A 17801-nucleotide genomic window follows, 5' to 3' on the forward strand; every position below is an offset into this window, starting at 1 on the left:
TCATTTATGCACGTTTCAGCCAACAATAAGCCACATCATCAAGAAACGTTGGGAGGAGAAACATAACAATTCCCCACAAATAATTCCCTTTTGCATGAGGTCTTATTCATCTCTGCAATCTTAACGAAGTGTTGCTGCACTTTCGTGTGATTGACATTTGAAATCATCTATGGTCTATGATGAATGTGACTACACCTCACTGCAAGCAGTGTTACGTTACGAATGCAGAAAACAAAAATAAGGCATGACAGTATTGGAAAAAGTAATTAATCACCAATAGGAAAACAGCCATCATTGAAGAGTGAAGGCTCAAATTCCAATGAAAAATGGGCAGTGGACATTTTCTGAGATGCTTTCCTGTCGTCGGCCTCCAAAGAACATCTTTGTATCTATTTGAAACCAAGCAAAACATTAACAATAGTGGATCAAATTTTAAATGAAATAAACATGTATTGAAAAATCTTTTTTATTCTCACTTTATGTACAGCATCCGTGACACCTTCATGCTCAAAACTCTTTCAATTTTCTTTTTCTACCACTACTTCTAGGTGCTACTCCGACATTAGCAGCTGAGGTGGAGGCAGTCTGCCCAGTGCACTGCCCCCTTGCTGTGGATGACCCCTGAAGGAATGGGGCCTTGATGGCTCCATCCTACTGGGGTCTGCAGCAATGGTGCTTGAGTATTTCCCGTGTGCTCGCCTGCGGGGAGGAGGACGAGACGTCACTTACCCTATAGCGTCCTAAGAGGAAGGCCCTGGGGCAACTGGTAAGTGCTCCTCCTCTATCTGGGTACACGATGGCACCTTCCTGTCTCCTTGAGGGGAAAAAGCACCCTTAGGGAGGTCCAGGTTCCTCGTCCCCCTCTCACTTAGACTCTGTTGCATGGAGCCCACAGCAACAGCGATGAAGTGCAGGTCAGATTGCATATGACTCAAGTACTCAACCAGACTCACCACGGAGCTCGCCAGACTCTCGACTGAGGAACCCATAGGCTCAAATGACTGGGACATGGCAGATATCATGATTTGCATGGTCTCCTCCAGGGCACGTGCAAAGCCCCGCATGACCTCAGGCATCTCCGACTTATTTTCCGCATGGCTTTGCTGCACATCCAGCAGACTTCTCAGAGCAACAAACAGAGGATCATCATGAGTGTGGGGCTGAGCAGGGGCCTGGTCTCCAGCAGTCCTCGGATAGTCAGGGGACCCGGCTGGCACATGCTTCCTCAGCTGCTGGGATGAGTCTGTGTCGTGGACACCAGCTTGTGACTCAGGTTCTAATCTTAAACCCACCATGGACCATGAGGATGTATCTGTGCTGGTGGAGGGGGAAGAAGAGGCAGCTGACAGTGCACCCTCTAGGGGATTGACTTCTTCTTCTTCTCCAAAGGAGGATTCCTGGGCCACGTTGCGTTCTGCTACTCGGGTGCTGGCAGCTGCAGTGGAGACACAAACAGAGACGCTTCAAACATCTGATGCACATGAGTACAAACAATTTCCTTCAATTTCCACATATGGCTGTAAGAGCAGAGATGACACTTCATCCTTACACCTCGTGGCTCCTGCCTCATCATCTCTGCTCGCCCTGCCTCCCTCCTCTCTCGTGATCTCAGATGCCACCTCCTCAGCCGTGGTCAGCAGCCTTATGTCAGAGACCCTTCCTCCTGTCTTAGCATGATCACGGTGGTTGTGGTTTCATTTATCCTGCAACAGACAGTGCAGATTTAATGACATGGCAAATGATGCATCACAACTATTGCATACATGCATCAGCATCACTCATTCTGCATTAGTTTTTGCACGACATATCCAATCACATAAACAATGCCAATCTTCATGTTGGTGAAACATCATTTAGTGAATGGCACCAAGGCTGCTCATGCATTGCACTACATTCCTTCTGTACCCTCTGCCTTAAAGACACGGAGTCATGGAAGAAAACAATGGAGCTGCTTCACCAGGACCACTTACCCTCACTGATCTGAGCAAGTCATTGATGCGCTTGCGGCACTGCACCCATGTTCTAAATGTCACCTCACAGCCACAACCATAAATACACTGCACAAGTATAGCCAATTTGCAATCCAGTATGGGATGTGCCCAACATTTCCATAGGATGCAATCTGACATAACGAACATCTGTGCATCACTCTATCCAAGGAATATTGGGAATCATCATACACAATGATCTTCAACCAGAAGTGCCAAGTGGATGATCCATCTCGGCCTCCTCCTGAGGTCCTCAGCATCACAGATGCCAGTCTTCAGCCAATCTGATTCACTCCACATGATATCAAGAAACAGCTGAATGCACCGGATATGGCAAAGGCTATGGGCCCTGACAATATCCCAGCTGTAACACTGAAGACTTGTGCTCCAGAACCAGCCATTCCCCTTGATAAGCTGTTCCAGTACAGCTACAACACTGGCATCTACCCTGACAATGTGGAAAATTGTCCAGATATGTACTGTTCACAAAAAAGAGGACAAATCCAATGCAGCCAATTACTGCCCCATCAGTCTACTCTCAATCAGCAAAGTAATGGAAGGTGTTAGTGACAGTTCTATCAAGTGGCACTTACTCAGCAATAACCTGCTTAACGATGCTCAGTTTAGGTTCTGCCAGGGCCACTTGGCTCCAGCTCTCATTACAGCCTTGGTTCAAATATGGACAAAAGAGCTGAACTGCCAAAGTGAGGTGAAAATGACTGCCCTTGACATCAAGGCAGCATTTGACTAAATGTAGTATCATTTTAAAAATTCTTTTATGGGATGTGGGCATAGCTGACAAGGTCAGCATTTGTTGCCCATCCCTAATTGCCCTTGACAAATAGGTAGCTTGCTAAACCATTTCAGAGGGCAGTTAAGAGTCAACCACATTGCTGTGGATCTGAAGTCCCATGTAGGCCAGATTCCTTCCCTAAAAGATGTTAATAAACCAGATGGGTTTTTATAACAATCGAGGATAGTTTCATGGCACCATTACTGAGACTAGCTTTAAATTTCAGATTTTTATTAATTAATTGAACTTAAATTCCACCAGCTGCCATGTTAGTATTCAAACCCATGTCCTCAGGGCTTCAGTTTGGGCCTCTGCACTACTAGTCCAGTTACATGACAACTACACCACCATCTCCTCTAGAGAGCTCGAGAGAAATTGAAGTCAATGGGAATCGGTGAAAACTCTCTGCTGGTTGGAGTCATATTTTGCGCAAAGGAAGTTGGTTGTGGTTGTCGGAGACCAATCATTTCAGCTCCAGGACATCACTGCAGGAGTTCCTTAGGGTAGTGTCCTAGGCCCAACCATCTTCAGCTGCTTCATCAATGACCTTCCCTCCATCATAAGGTCAGAAGTGGGGATGTTCATTAATGATTACACAGCATTCTGTACCTTTCATGACTTCTCAGATATTGAAACAATCTGTTCCCACATGCAACAGAGGACCTGGACAACATTCAGGCTTGAGGTAAGTGGCAAATAACATTTGCTCCACACAAGTACCAGACAATGGCCATCTCCAACAAGAGAGAATCTAACCAGCTCCCTTTGACATTCAACAGCACTACTATTGCTGAATCCCCCACCATCAACATCCTGGGTGTTGTAATATTCTGCGTAATTTTAGTCCTGTACAGAATATCTAACGAGTCCGAGGGGGGTTAAAAGAAACAGGATCTTTTTGAAATATGTCTTACTGCTATGGTTTACATCTTCCAAGAGACGGAATGAAGGATCCACACACGTGGTGTTACATCACTTTCTGTGATGAGATAAACAGTATGATTAGCCGATAAACCCAATAACAATCAATTTCCAGTAAACCACATTATACCACAGGGGTTACCATTGATGGTGGTGGAAGTGGAGACAATCAATGATTTCAAAAGGAAATTGTATGAGCACTTGAAGGAAATAAATTTGCAGGCTATGGGGATCGAGTGGGGGAGTGCGACTGACTGGGTTGCTCCGTGAAGAGCCAGCATGGGCTCAGTGGGCCGAATGGCTTCCTTCTATGCTGAAAATGACTCTATGACTTTAAAAGTAGGTCAGAGACTGGGAATCCTGTGGCGAGTAACTCCCCGCCTAACTCCTCAAAGCTTGTCCACCATCAACAAGGCCCCAGTCAAGGAGTGTAATGGAATACTCTGGCCTGGATGAGTGCAGCTCCAACAGCACTCAAGAAGTTCGACGCTATCCAGGACAAAGCAGCCCACATGATTGGCACCCCATTCACCACCTTCAGCATTCACTCCCTCCACCACCGGCACACAGTGGCAGCAGTGTGTACCATAAAAAAATCCAACTGGCTACTATTAGCAACAAACTTTGCCACCTTTTCAAAAAAATACCCAAACTGGTAAGACGGGACCTTTGCTGCCTAAAGCTATGTTGGGAATCCCCAATATCCAGTGTTCTTTTAAAAATCATCGTATTAGCTCAATTCTGATAACACATTCAAACTTCTGTGCATCTCTTAAGAACACCTTCCAACAACTTAACTAAAGTTCCTTACTCTGTTGCAGATTGTGAAGATGATGATTGTGGTAGTTGTGAGCTTTGCCATTTGCTGGCTGCCCTACCACTTGTATTTTATACTCGCAAGTTTCAAGAAGGACATCTATTTTGAAAAGTACATACAGCAGGTGTACCTGGGACTATTCTGGCTCGCCATGACCTCCACCATGTACAACCCCATCATTTACTGCTGCCTTAACAACCGGTGAGCACAACAGAGAGACCAGCAACAGAGTGACCGTGACAGAGAGGCAACAGAGAGCCAGATAGCCAAGCAGAGACAGATTTAGATGGGGGCAGGCAGACGGACAGGTGGACGCAGGTAGATGGTGCAGGCACCAGGGACAATAATAACAATGCAGCTGGGCAGACAGACAAAGGCAAACAGATAGACAGGGGCAACAATCGTGACAAGAAACTGCATTTATATAGTGCCTTTAACATAGTCAAATGTCCCAAAGCAGTTACAGGAGCAATTATCAAACAAATTTTGACACGGAACCACATAAGGAGATAGTAGGACAGATGACCAAAGACCTTGCTCAATGCGGTAAATTTCAAGGAATGTCTTAAAGGAGAAGAACAGGGTAGGAAGGTGGAGAGGTTTAGCGAGGGAATTACAAAGTTTATGGCATAGGCAACTGAAAGCACAGCCTCCAAAGGTAGAGCAATAAAATTGGGAATGCTTAAGAAACCAGAATTAGAGGAGCGCAGAAATCTTGATGGTTGTGGGGCTGGAGGAGATTACGGAGATGGGGAGGGGTGAGACCATGGAGGGATTTGAAAACAATGATGGACATTTTTAATTTGAAGTCTTGCTGGACTGGGAGCCAATGTAGGTCAGTGAGGACAGAGGTGATGGGTGAACAGGACTTGTAAGTTAGGATATGGGCAGTAGAGTTTTGGATGAGCTCAAGTTTGTGGATGGTGGAAGATGGGAGGCCGATCAGAAGAACATCAGAATAGTCAAATCTAGAGATAACAAAGGGGCGGGTGAGGTTTTCAGCAGCAGATGAGCTGTGGCGAGAAAGAGTTGGGCGATATTACAGAGATCGATCTTTGTGATAGACAAGATATGTGGTGGGAAGCTCTTCACAGAGTCAAATCCAACCCCAAGCTTGCCGGTCTGGGGTTCAGCCTCAGGGAGTTGCCAGAGAAAGTGGTAGAGTCGTTTGGTAGGGAACGGAGTTTGTGGTGGTGACCAAAGACAATAGCGTTGGTCTTTCCAATATCTAATTGGAGAAGGTTTCTGCTCATCCAGTACTCGATGTCAGATTATCAATTTGATAATTTAGAGACAGTGGAGGAGTTGAAAGAGGTGGAAGTGAGGTAGAACTGGGTGTCATCAGCATACCTGCAAAAACAGATACTGTGTTTTGGATGATGTCGCCAAGGGACAACTTGTAGATGAAATAGGACGGGACCATGGATAGATCCTTGGAGAACACCACAGTTAACAGTGCGGGAATGGAAAGCAAAGTCATGCAAGTGATGCTCTGGCTACAATTAGACAGATAAGAATGGAACCAGACAAGTGCAGTCCCACCCAGCTGCATGATGGTGGAGGGGCATTGGAGGATTATGGTCTGATCAGTTGTGTCAAAGGCTGTAGACAGGTCGAGAAGGACGAGGAGGGATAGTTTAACTTTGTCACAGTCATATAGGATGTCATTTGTGACTTTGATGAGAGCTATTTCGGGGCCGTGGCAAGGACGGAAACCTGATTGGAGGATTTCAAACATGGAATTCTGGGAAAGAGGGACATGGATTTGGGAGGCGACAAAGGTCAAGGACTTTGGAGAGGAAAGGAAGGTTAGAGATGGAGGTCAAGGATGTTTTTTTGAGGAGGGACTGATGATGGCAGATTTGAAAATGGGGGGTCAGTACTTAAGGAACGACAACCCTTAATATCAGCTAACATGGTGGTCAGGGCAGTCAACATTTTAGTGGGAATCGGGTTGAGGGAGCAAGGGGTGGGCAGGCAGGCAGGTGGGGTTGAGAAGAGGCAGGCAAAGAAAGACAAAGATAAATAGGCAAGCACAGTCAATCAGATAAACAGGCCAAAAAACAGACACAGACTGGCAGGCTAATAGATATCAGGCACAGAGAGACAGACAGACAAGCATGCAGATATATAGAGACAGACAGCGAGACAGTTATTTATCTACTTTTCCTTCATTTAGAGTGTTGGAGTAATGCAAGGCCCTCATGTTATAGGGTGCAGCACCAGAGAGAGGCAGTGGGTATGTTGCAACAATATTCCCATGTAGCCAACACTGGCAAGTGGAGGCACACTGGCTAATGTTGCAACTCACTGAAATACCCAGCAGCCAGGCCAAAAGAGGATAATCTAGCTAGAAATAAGAGAATAACAGAGACTGAAAATCACCGACTAGGAGACTCAGTAGCTTCTTAATGGAAATTCCATCCACAAATATTAAGCAGAAAACTGGAAAATCAGCTGCACCAGTCCATGAAATCCCCCAGACAATTTACTGAAACCAAAGTGTACATCCATACCACTGAGGTGCTCTCTATCACAAAGCTCAGTGGGTAAGGATACCTCCACCAACCTGCACAGATCAGTGCATGATTTCAGTCAAGACTGTAACCAGCCTCAGCATCCACGGGCTAGAGGGAGGAGAATCAGCCAATGATTCCAGCTGGGGAGTGCAGGAGTGTCTATGTCATGTGGAGGTAGGATTGGGCTAGAACAGCTTGCACACGCTCATTGTCTCACACATGAAGAAAGGCCATTTGGGCAAGTTAGTGAACAGAACTTCACCCTTGGGGTAACTACATCAAGCAGAGGAGAGGAGAAATTTCAGGTGTTGGTGTCTGTGTCATTAACAGCTCAGTTGTAAATGCAGTTGCCATTGTGATGCAGTAATAACGAAACTTGCATAACCAGGAACTTTTGCTCCAGTTGAGAGCACATGGAATTGGAGGTAACCTGTTAGCACGGGTAGGGAAATAGTTAGGAGGTGGAGATCAAGACTAAGGATAATGGGTGTGCATTCCAACTGGAAGGATAGTAACTAGTGGTGAACCCCAGGGATCTGTACTGGGGCCTCAGCTTTTCATGATATTTATCAATGACTTAGATAAAGGAACAGAGAGCTCTATATTCAAGTTTACTGGCAGCAGTAAATTTTGGCACAACAAGGAGTATGGATGAAAGCAGAAAGTTGTAAAGGGACATTGAGTGGCTAAAACTGCACAGGTGGAGTTCAAGGTAGGGAAGTGTGTAGTCATCCAGTTAAACCTAAGGAAGATGGATCAGAGAATTTTCCAAAATGGTGAGAAACTACCAACTGTGCAGAGGCAGAAAGATTTAGGGGCCAGAGCAGAATTACAGAAATCATTAAAAGGTAGTGGATGGGTATAAAAAATAATGAAAAGTGCTAATGGAATAAACAGTGGAATACAAAGGGTTGGACATTATGTTACAGCTGTACAGAGCTCTGGTCAGGCCCCATCTGGAGAACTGCATTCATTTCTGGGTACTGCACTTCAGGAAGAATAGATTGGTCTTGGAGGGGGTGCAGTGCAGATTCACCAGAATGATACCAGTGCTAAAAGTGTTAAGTTATGAGGACCAGTTGGATAAACTAGGCTTGTATTTCCTTGAAAAGATTAAGGGGAATCTAATTGAGGTGTTCAGAGAATTAAAGGATTTGATAGGGTAGATAGAGAGAATCTATTTCCTCTTGTGGAAGAGTCCAGAATAAGGAGGCACAGCATTAAAATTTGAGCTAGGCAGTTCAGGGGTGATGTCAGGAAGCACTTCTTCACATGAAAGGATAGTGAAATCTGGAACACTCTCCCCAAAAATGCTGCTGAGACTGGGGACAGTGGTGGGGCTGTGGGGGAGTCAGTTGAAGATTTCAAACCTGAGATTGATAGATTTTTCTTGTGTCAGGGTATTAAGTGTTGTGGAACTAAGGCGGTTAGATGAAGTTAAGATACAGATCAGTCATGATCTAATTGAATGGCAGAACAGGGTCAAAGAGCTGATTGGCCTACTCCTGTATCAATGTTCCTAACCCTCTTCTCACCAAATAAACTGTTCATATCACAAACAATAATTATTAGACAGGCGAGGTGGTTCTGTGACATTTCTCAACAATATTTTCCAACCCCAGGGACACAAGTGGGAAATGAGGAAGTTCAGAGCACAGGAATTGTTGGATGATAAAAGCCACAGTCCATCAAACTTGTTCTCTACCACCTTGGTAGTCACATGATAAGACTACTCATAGCAATCAATCTCTATTGATTAGTCTACGGAACACTCAGGCATGAGGTGAGGAAATTCCTAGTGGTGGCAAGATTTGCAAACCATAGGTCCAAAGTCACCTGTTCCTCCCAAGCTGTGCTACACTCACCATGTCATGTCTCAAATTACTCACATACTGGATCCCAAATTAAGAGTAAGAAGTGAAGTCAGGAAGAACTTCAAAGGGAAATCAAATTGTGGAATAAATGCCCAGGGATGGAATGGAAGTGGACAGTGTAAATGGGGTTGAAATAAGATTGGAGATGTTGAGCTACACTGGGGGTTATATGGTAACATTGAGAATTGTGCTTTCCTCTGATTTGGCATTTCTTCCAAATTCCTGGACATGTTCAAGCATTTTAGGGGTTTGGGAGTGGGTGGTCGTGTGATGATGAGTAGGTGGCACTAATCTGGGTAAGGTAGGTGGTTGTTAGGTCCCACAGCACTTTACTAATCATTCTTCTGTTGTCAATTCTCAGATTTCGCATTGGATTCAAGAGAGCTTTCCATTGGTGCCCTTTTGTACACGTCAGTAGATGTGATCAACAGGAGCTAACAGCAGCAGCGACCTTCCGAATGACACGTAGCAGTACGTACACCACAAGTAGAATGGAGACAACGGTGACTAGTTGCATTGGTTCCAATTACGATGAAACTCAAGAGACAAAGGGAGAATTCATCAGCTCTGGAACCATTATTTGATCAGCATCTCACCCTGTATAGGATTGTTCTCCGTCAGAGACAAGGGGCAGTATTGTGAGACAGGGCTCCTGCACAGGCCCACATTTACCAGAGCCATGGAGAACCAAACATTGAGTTCTAGTTCCTGATTCTCCACTCCTGGCTCCCGATTATTTGATCTAGACTCCTGATTCTGTGATCTTGGTTCTTGATTCTCCAATCCTGATTCCTGAATCTTCAATCCTGGCTCCCAAAACTCTAGTCCTGGCCCCTGATTCTCCGAGACCAACTCCCAATTCTTCGATCATGTTTCCTGATTCTCCGATCCTGGTTCCCAGTAATTTAGGCGTCTCACAGAGCTGACCACGCACTGTGCATTGGGCTAGAACGACTGAGTCTGGTAATAATCACTTTATCTGGCCAGCTGAATGTGTAGGGCATCCACAGAATCCCTTGCACCGTAACCTTCATTTGAGTGTCTACTATTTGGGGCTTTAACCTACATTCTTTCTGAATGTTCCTGAAGATAAAATGTGTAAATACAGGATAAAGAAAGAAAAGAAAGAGTTGCATTTATATTGCGCCTTTCATGACCTCAGGATGTCCCAAAGTTCTTTACAGGCAATGAAGTATTTTTGAGGTGTAGTCATTGTTGAGGTGTAGCAAATAGGGTTGTAAGTGTGATTGTAATAAGTGTCTGTTCGTGAAGCAGTTTCAATTGTCTGTCTATTGGAGATGTGATTTATAATTGAAATCAATGGACTATTTTGTAGAAAAAACTTTGTTAAAATGTAAGATTAATCACATTTTAAAATTACATTTAGTGATTACATTGGTCTATTGCTATTGTTTCAGTTTTACCTTTGACCTTGGGGTATTTCAGATTGCAGGGGTCGATTCGCAAAGCTGCTGCTGGGGACTATCGCAGATCACTGAATCATGCCATAACCCTATTTCCAACCAGTGCTTTCATTATTGAGGGTCCACACTGAGAACAGCATTAACCTCTTATATATCATGTCATGATATCTGTAGCAAGAAGGTGTGTCAAGAAGTTACGCATTAAATGGGATTGTTCTCCTTTGAGCAGAAAAGGTTAAGGAGAGATCTAATAGAGGTAATAGAGGTCACCATAGGGGAACTAGGAGCAGGAGTAGGCCATTCGGCCCCTCAAGCCTGCTCCATCAATTAACTAGATCAACTGGCTGATCTTCTACCTCAACGCATATCCCCCCCACTCTCCCCATAACCCTTGAAGAGTTTCAACAAATTAGATAGGGAGAAACTATTTCCAGTGGCAGGAGGGTCTCTAACCAGAGGACACAGATTTATAATAATTGTCAAAACAATCCAGTGGGAAATAATGAGAATTTCTTTTATGCAGTGAGTTATGATGCACAGAAAGTGTGGTAGAAGTCGATTCAATAATAACTTTCAAAAGGGAACTGAATAAATGCTTGAAAAGGGAAATGTTTCAGGACTATGAGGAAAGGGCAGGAGGGTGGGATTAATTGGATAGATCGTTCAAAGAGTTAGCATGATGGGCTGAATGGCCACGTCCTGTGCTGTATCTTTCAGTTATAATGAAAACAATACAAAAGCAAGGAGCATCATCAAAAGCAGGAGCATCCAAATTTAAAGGAGCATCACAGCATTCCTCTGGAAAAAAGGAATGTAATTAGGAGAGCTGAGCTGAAGCACAGAGTAGGGAACAATAGGGCAAGATAGTCACTCAGATATCTGCCACAGGCCACTGCATGTCGTCTCTCAGAAATAAGGAACTATTTCACCTAGGTAAAGGTGAGATCTAACAAGGCTGCAAGTAAAACATCTCTGGGTGCCCAAGGAATATGAACAACCTGGAGTACATTGAGCAGAATGCTGGTTCCAAACTGAATGAAGTTAATTCCATTTTAGTCACACTCACCTCTGTCAGTGTTTGGGAATGGTGTCGGACTGAGAATGGCAGATACACAGAGTAACAGTATAGACTATGGTTTCACTCTGCATTCATTCTGGATGAGTGTTCTTGTTGAGAGCGGTAATTATATGCAACTTTCTTGGCCATTGGCCCCATTAGTTTCGACATTGCAATACAGTGAAGTTACACCATGAAAACAGGCTATTCAACTCAACTACTGTTTACCCGCCCTGTTCCCACATTCCTCAAACCATTTCCTTCATTCACCTAGCCAATATATTCTTGAACATCAACATCATTTCTGCAGCCTCAACGTGTGAAGAAGTTTCTCCTGTGTTGTAAATCTACGTGATGGACAGGTGGGAAATGGCGTCACTGGTTTCCACTGACCACCTCCCAACTGACCACAGGTACTGTATTGTTTATATTAGTGTTTTAGCTCCTGTGTTTTGTTGATCAAATAAACAGATAGTGCCAGGTTTTCTCGTGAGTTTAAAACAGAAGATTAAATATTTATTAAGCAATAATCACCCGAAAAGTTCACAACATCACCCATGCATGCATTCACTCTCTCATGCGCACGCAAAAGTTAGATAAAGAGTAAGAAGTCTTAATAGTTCAACTTGTAAAAGTCTGCTATTTTCAGGAAAAACCTGTGGGATCCTCTTGGAAGGTAAGTTTTAAAGTTGCAGGCCTGTTTGCTGGTTGCTTTGCCCTTGCTGAGCTGCTGAATGCTCCTGGCAGTCAACACTTCAGTTCAAAGACGGTGCTGGTATTTCTTACTTCAATTTTTCACAGGTGGAAGAGCTGTTTAAAAGGCACACTCTTATTTCTCTGCTGCAGTTGGTTGCCAACTCATCTCAGCGGGGTTCAACTGACTTAGCTGGAATTGATCTCTCTCCCTCTCAGCCTTGTGCTGGAATTAAAGATGGCTTTCAATGTTCTCTCTGTGGCTGGCACTCCCAGACTGATGATCTTGATAACTGATGATTTAATGACTCTCTTTGTTCTCCAAAAAGTTTATCTTTAAGGGTAAATTCATAAAGTGTTAGTTTCACCCATGTGACTTTAGGTTTCTGGTTCCTGAGGGGCTATACAATAGCTTCTGATTTCAGCTTATTTTGATAAGGTGAGGGATGTTCACACCTTATTGTAATAATTGTAGCTGGAGATGGAGCGTCTGCTAATGCCTGTGTTTTAGCTCATTTTGTGGATAGCTCACATCCATGTGTGATGAGCTATTTAGTTTCAATGCAGATGGGGTTAATGAGTTTCAGTTCTAGCATGCATGGATGTATATTTCAGTGCAGAGAAGGTATGTGTCATGTGACTTTGTCCTCCATCTTGTTGAAGGCATTTGTACCAGTCTTTTTAAATTGTTCTTTTTTTATAACTCTTTGGTTTATTTTGTATTCCCATCGTTGCACTTCCCATCAGAGTGACATCTACTACATTGAATCTTGTATCTATAGCTCCTCATGTCAGACGCCTCAACTACTAAAAACAATTTGCTTCTATCTACCCTATCCCAGCCTTTCATTATTTTGAAACAGCGGTGTATCCCAGAGGTCCACTTTGCTGCTGATATAGAGATGATTTGGGAGAACAGGGAACAGAGGGTGTTGCAACCTCAGAGAGATCGTTAATGTGAAAAATACAAGATACGAACCCCCGACCAATTTAACGAAATTACACACCAACATTTATGTTTTAAGATTCATAGCAACTAAACTAAAAGAAATCCCCAATTAACTAAATAGTACTTTGTAAGTGGCTGATACGCCGAATTACAGATAAAGGTATTTTCTTTATTTATTCAAACACTTGAAAACCTCACACCATACTTATGAGGTACACAGTCCTTTTCATTAACAAAATGCTTTGTAGTTAAAATCCAAAATTCCTTCCAGTTGCAATGGGTTGGATCTCCCAGTCTTTTAAAAAAACTCAATATTCTCTTGGCTCACTTCCCTGAACACTTCCGACCTGAACATTCATAAATATTGGGATTTCTGGTGATCCTGTGGGTCCTTTACTCCTCCGCAAGCTTCAACATTCAAAACAGGTCAAGTCTTCACAGCCTTTTGTTCTATATCTTCAGATAGCAAGTGTTCTCTCTCTCTCTCTCTCTCTCTCTCTGTCTCTCATAGATGCACCGCTGGGTGTCTTTCTTGAGGTTCCCTTCTTCCCTGTTTGTCCTCAGAAAGTCTGTTAAATTTATCTGGACTAAGAAGCCAATAGCTTATTGTTCTGCTCCAAAAGGCAGAGACCAGATGTCTGGTTTCACACTGTCACTCAGGCCTTTCCATTGTCCACAGGTGTTAACATCTGCCTGCTATATTTGCATTTTCCAAATTACTAACTCTTTGTTTTACGACCCGAAAGTCTGGGAGGACAAAGCCCATTGTTCTTTAGGTTTTAGCCCTGCAATCTCTGTTTTTCAAAAGACAGACTTTGAGTCTATTCTCTGTTGTCCTGGTAACCTTTTGCAGACTGGAGATGAGGTCACCTGACCTTCCAGACTCCATCTTGAACGTGTAAACATCACAATTTTAAAACTTAGTCATGTTACAAGATTCAGTGCTCATAACACCTCCCCCTAGAAATAGATGCCATTACCATAGCAATGAATTTTATTACAAAAAAATCACAAATAACATTTTAAACATTTTCATTATTTACATTTTACATTTTACATAGGTAACAACAATATTTTATATTTCTAAGTTGTTTGCCTCCAGTATGCCCCTTATTTAAATTCTAGAGCATCGTCAATTACATTGCTCTTTCCCGCAACATGTACAATCTTTAGTATAAATGGTTGAAACATTAGGCTGCACTGAAATAATCTAGCGTTCTTGGTTTTGATTTTTTCTGGAAACCTCAATGGATTATGATCAGTGTAAACTGTTATTTCCCCTCGTCCATTATTAGCGGATATGTGAAAATGTTGATGAATCAATACGCGACCTAAAGCCTCCTTCTCAATGATGGAGTATTTCTTCTGGTACTCATTAAGATTTCCAGGAAAATAACTGCTCATTCGATTCCATTATCATCATCCTGAAGTAATACTGCTGCTACTCCTAAATCACTGGCATCAATAGTCACCTGAAAAGGCTTGCCAAAATCTGATGCCGCTAGAATGGGTTTAGTTATTAAAATGGCCTTTAACTTTTCAAATGCCATTTGATGTGTTCTTTTTTATTCATTTGTGGAATGTGGGTGTCGCTGGCTATGCCAGCATTTATTACCCATCCCTAATTGCCCTTGGGAAGGTGGTGGTGAGCTGCCTTCTTGAACTGCTGCGGTCCTTGTGGGGTAGGTACACCCACAGTGCTGTTAGGAAAGGAGTTCCAGGATTTTGTCCCAGTGACAGTGAAGGAACGGCGATATAGTTCCAAGTCAGGATGGTGTGTGACTTGGAGGGAAACTTGCAGGTGGTGGTGTTCCCATGCATTTGCTGCCCTTGTCCTTCTAGGTGGTAGAGGTCGCGGGTTTGGAAGGTGCTGTTGAAGGAGCCTTGGTGAGTTCCTGCAATGCATCTTGCAGATGGCACACACTGCTGCCACTGTGCGTCGGTGGTGGAGGATTGAATGTTTGTGGATGGGGTGCCAATCAAGCGGGCTGCTTTTTCCTGGATGGTGTCGAGCTTCTTGAGTGTTGTTGGAGCTGCACCCATCCAGGCAAGTGGACAGTATTCCATCATACTCCTGACTTGTGCCTTGTAGATGGTGGACAGGCTTTGGGGAGTCAGGAGGTGAGTTACTCATCATAGATTCCTAGCCTCTGACCTACTCTTGTAGCTACATTATTTATATGGCTACTCCAGTTCAGTTTCTGGTCAATGGTAACCCCCAAAATGTTGATAGTAGGGGATTCAGCAATGGTAATGCCATTGAATGTCATGGGGAGATGGTTAGAATCTCTCTTGTTGGAGATGGTCATTGCCTGGCACTTCTGTGGCACAAATGTTACTTGCCGCTTATCAACCCAAGCCTGGATATTGTCCAGGTTTCTACTCAGATTGCTTCAGTATCTGAGGAGTCATGAATGGTGCTGAACATTGTGCAATCATCAGCAAACATCCCCATTTCTGATCTTATGATTGAAGGAAGGTCATTGATGAAGCAGCCGAAGATGGTTGGGCCTAGCACACTACCCTGAGGAACACCTGCAGTGATGTCCTGGAGCTCAGATGATTGACCTGCAACAACCACAATCATCTTCCTTTGTACTAGATATGACTTCAACCAGCAGAGAGTTTTCCCCCTGATTTCCATTGACTCTAGTTTTGCTAGGACTCCTTGATGCCATACCCAGTCAAATGCTGCCTTGATGTCAAGGGCAGTCACTCTCACCTCGCCTCTTCAGTTCAGCTGTTTTGTCCATGTTTGAACCAACGCTGTAATGAGGTCAGGAGCTGAGTGGCCCTGGCGGAATCCAAACTGAGCGTCGCTGAGCAGGTTATTGCTAAGCAAGTGCCGCTTGATAGCACTGTCTATGACACCTTCCATCACTTTACTGATGATAGACAGTAGGCTGATGGGGTGGTAATGGGCCGGGTTGGACTTTTTAGAATTAGAATTAGAATATTACAGCGCAGTACAGGCCCTTCGGCCCTCGATGTTGCGCCAACCTGCGAAACCATCTGACCTACACTATTCCATTTTCATCCATATGTCTATCCAATGACCACTTAAATGCCCTTAAAGTTGGCGAGTCTACTACTGCTGCAGGCAGGGCGTTCCACGCCCCTACTACTCTATGAGTAAAGAAACTACCTCTGACATCTGTCCTATATCTATCACCCCTCAACTTAAAGCTATGTCCCCTCGTGTTTGCCATCACCATCCGAGGAAAAGGACTCTCACTATCCACCCTTTCTAACCCTCTGATTGTCTTATCTAACCCTCTGATTATCTTAGATGTCTCTATTAAGTCACCTCTCCTCCTCCTTCTCTCCAACGAAAACAACCTCAAGTCCCTCAGCCTTTCCTCGTAAGACCTTCCCTCCATACCAGGCAACATCCTAGTAAATCTCCTCTGCACCCTTTCCATAGCTTCCACATCCTTCCTATAATGCGGTGACCAGAACTGCACGCAATACTCCAGGTGCGGTCTCACCAGAGTTTTGTACAGCTGCAGCATGACCTCGTGGCTCCGAAACTCGATCCCCCTACTAATAAAAGCTAACACACCATATGCCTTCTTAACAGCCCTATTAACCTGGGTAGCAACCTTCAGGGATTTATGCACCTGGACACCAAGATCTCTCTGTTCATCTACACTACCAAGAATCTTCCCATTAGCCCAGTACTCTGCATTCCTGTTACTCCTTCCAAAGTGAATCACCTCGCACTTTTCCACATTAAACTCCATTTGCCATCTCTCAGCCCAGCTCTGCAGCCTATCTATGTCCCTCTGTACCCTACAACATCTTTCGGCACTATCCACAACTCCACCGACCTTAGTGTCATCCGCAAATTTACTAACCCACCCTTCTACACCCTCTTCCAGGTCATTTATAAAAATGACAAACAGCAGTGGCCCCAAAACCACTAGTAACTAAACTCCAGGATGAACATTTGCCATCAACCACCACCCTCTGTCTTCTTTCAGCTAGCCAATTTCTGATCCAAAGCTCTAAATCACCTTCAACCCCATACTTCCGTATTTTCTGCAATAGCCTACCGTGGGGAACCTTATCAAACGCCTTACTGAAATCCATATACACCACATCCACTGCTTTACCCTCATCCACCTGTTTGGTCACCTTCTCAAAAAACTCAATAAGGTTTGTGAGGCACGACCTACCCGTCACAAAACCGTGCTGACTATCGCTAATGAACTTATTCTTTTCAAGATGATTATAAATCCTGTCTCTTATAACCTTTTCCAACATTTTACCCACAACCGAAGTAAGGCTCACAGGTCTATAATTACCCGGGCTGTCTCTACTCCCCTTCTTGAACAAGGGGACAACATTTGCTATCCTCCAGTCTTCCGGCACTATTCCTGTCGACAATGGCGACATAAAGATCAAGGACAAAGGCTCTGCAATCTCCTCCCTAGCTTCCCAGAGAATCCTAGGATAAATCCCATCTGGCCCAGGGGACTTATCTATTTTCACACTTTCCAAAATTGCTAACACCTCCTCCTTGTGAACCTCAATCCCATCTAGCCTAGTAGCCTGAATCTCAGTATTCTCCTCGACAACATTTTCTTTCTCTACTGTAAATACTGACGCAAAATATTCATTTAACGCTTCCCCTATCTCCTCTGATTCCACACACAACTTCCCACTACTATCCTTGATTGGCCCTAATCTAACTCTAGTCATTCTTTTATTCCTGATATACCTATAGAAAGCCTTAGGGTTTTCCCTGATCCTATCCGCCAATG

General features: G+C 43.9%; 1 protein-coding gene across 1 annotated transcript in view; it reads left to right on the forward strand.

Moving 5' to 3' along the window:
• Nucleotides 1–9496, forward strand: part of tacr2 (tachykinin receptor 2) — a 456109-nt gene extending 446613 nt beyond the window's left edge. Inside the window, exons 4-5 of the mRNA XM_068053305.1 lie at nt 4524–4720; nt 9274–9496. Of these exons, the coding sequence (XP_067909406.1) occupies nt 4524–4720; nt 9274–9496 (420 nt within the window). The remainder of the gene's footprint in view (nt 1–4523; nt 4721–9273) is intronic.
• Nucleotides 9497–17801: the final 8305 nt, after the last annotated feature.

The sequence above is a fragment of the Heterodontus francisci genome, chromosome 20 (assembly GCF_036365525.1).
Source record: "Heterodontus francisci isolate sHetFra1 chromosome 20, sHetFra1.hap1, whole genome shotgun sequence".
Lineage (NCBI taxonomy): Eukaryota > Metazoa > Chordata > Chondrichthyes > Heterodontiformes > Heterodontidae > Heterodontus > Heterodontus francisci.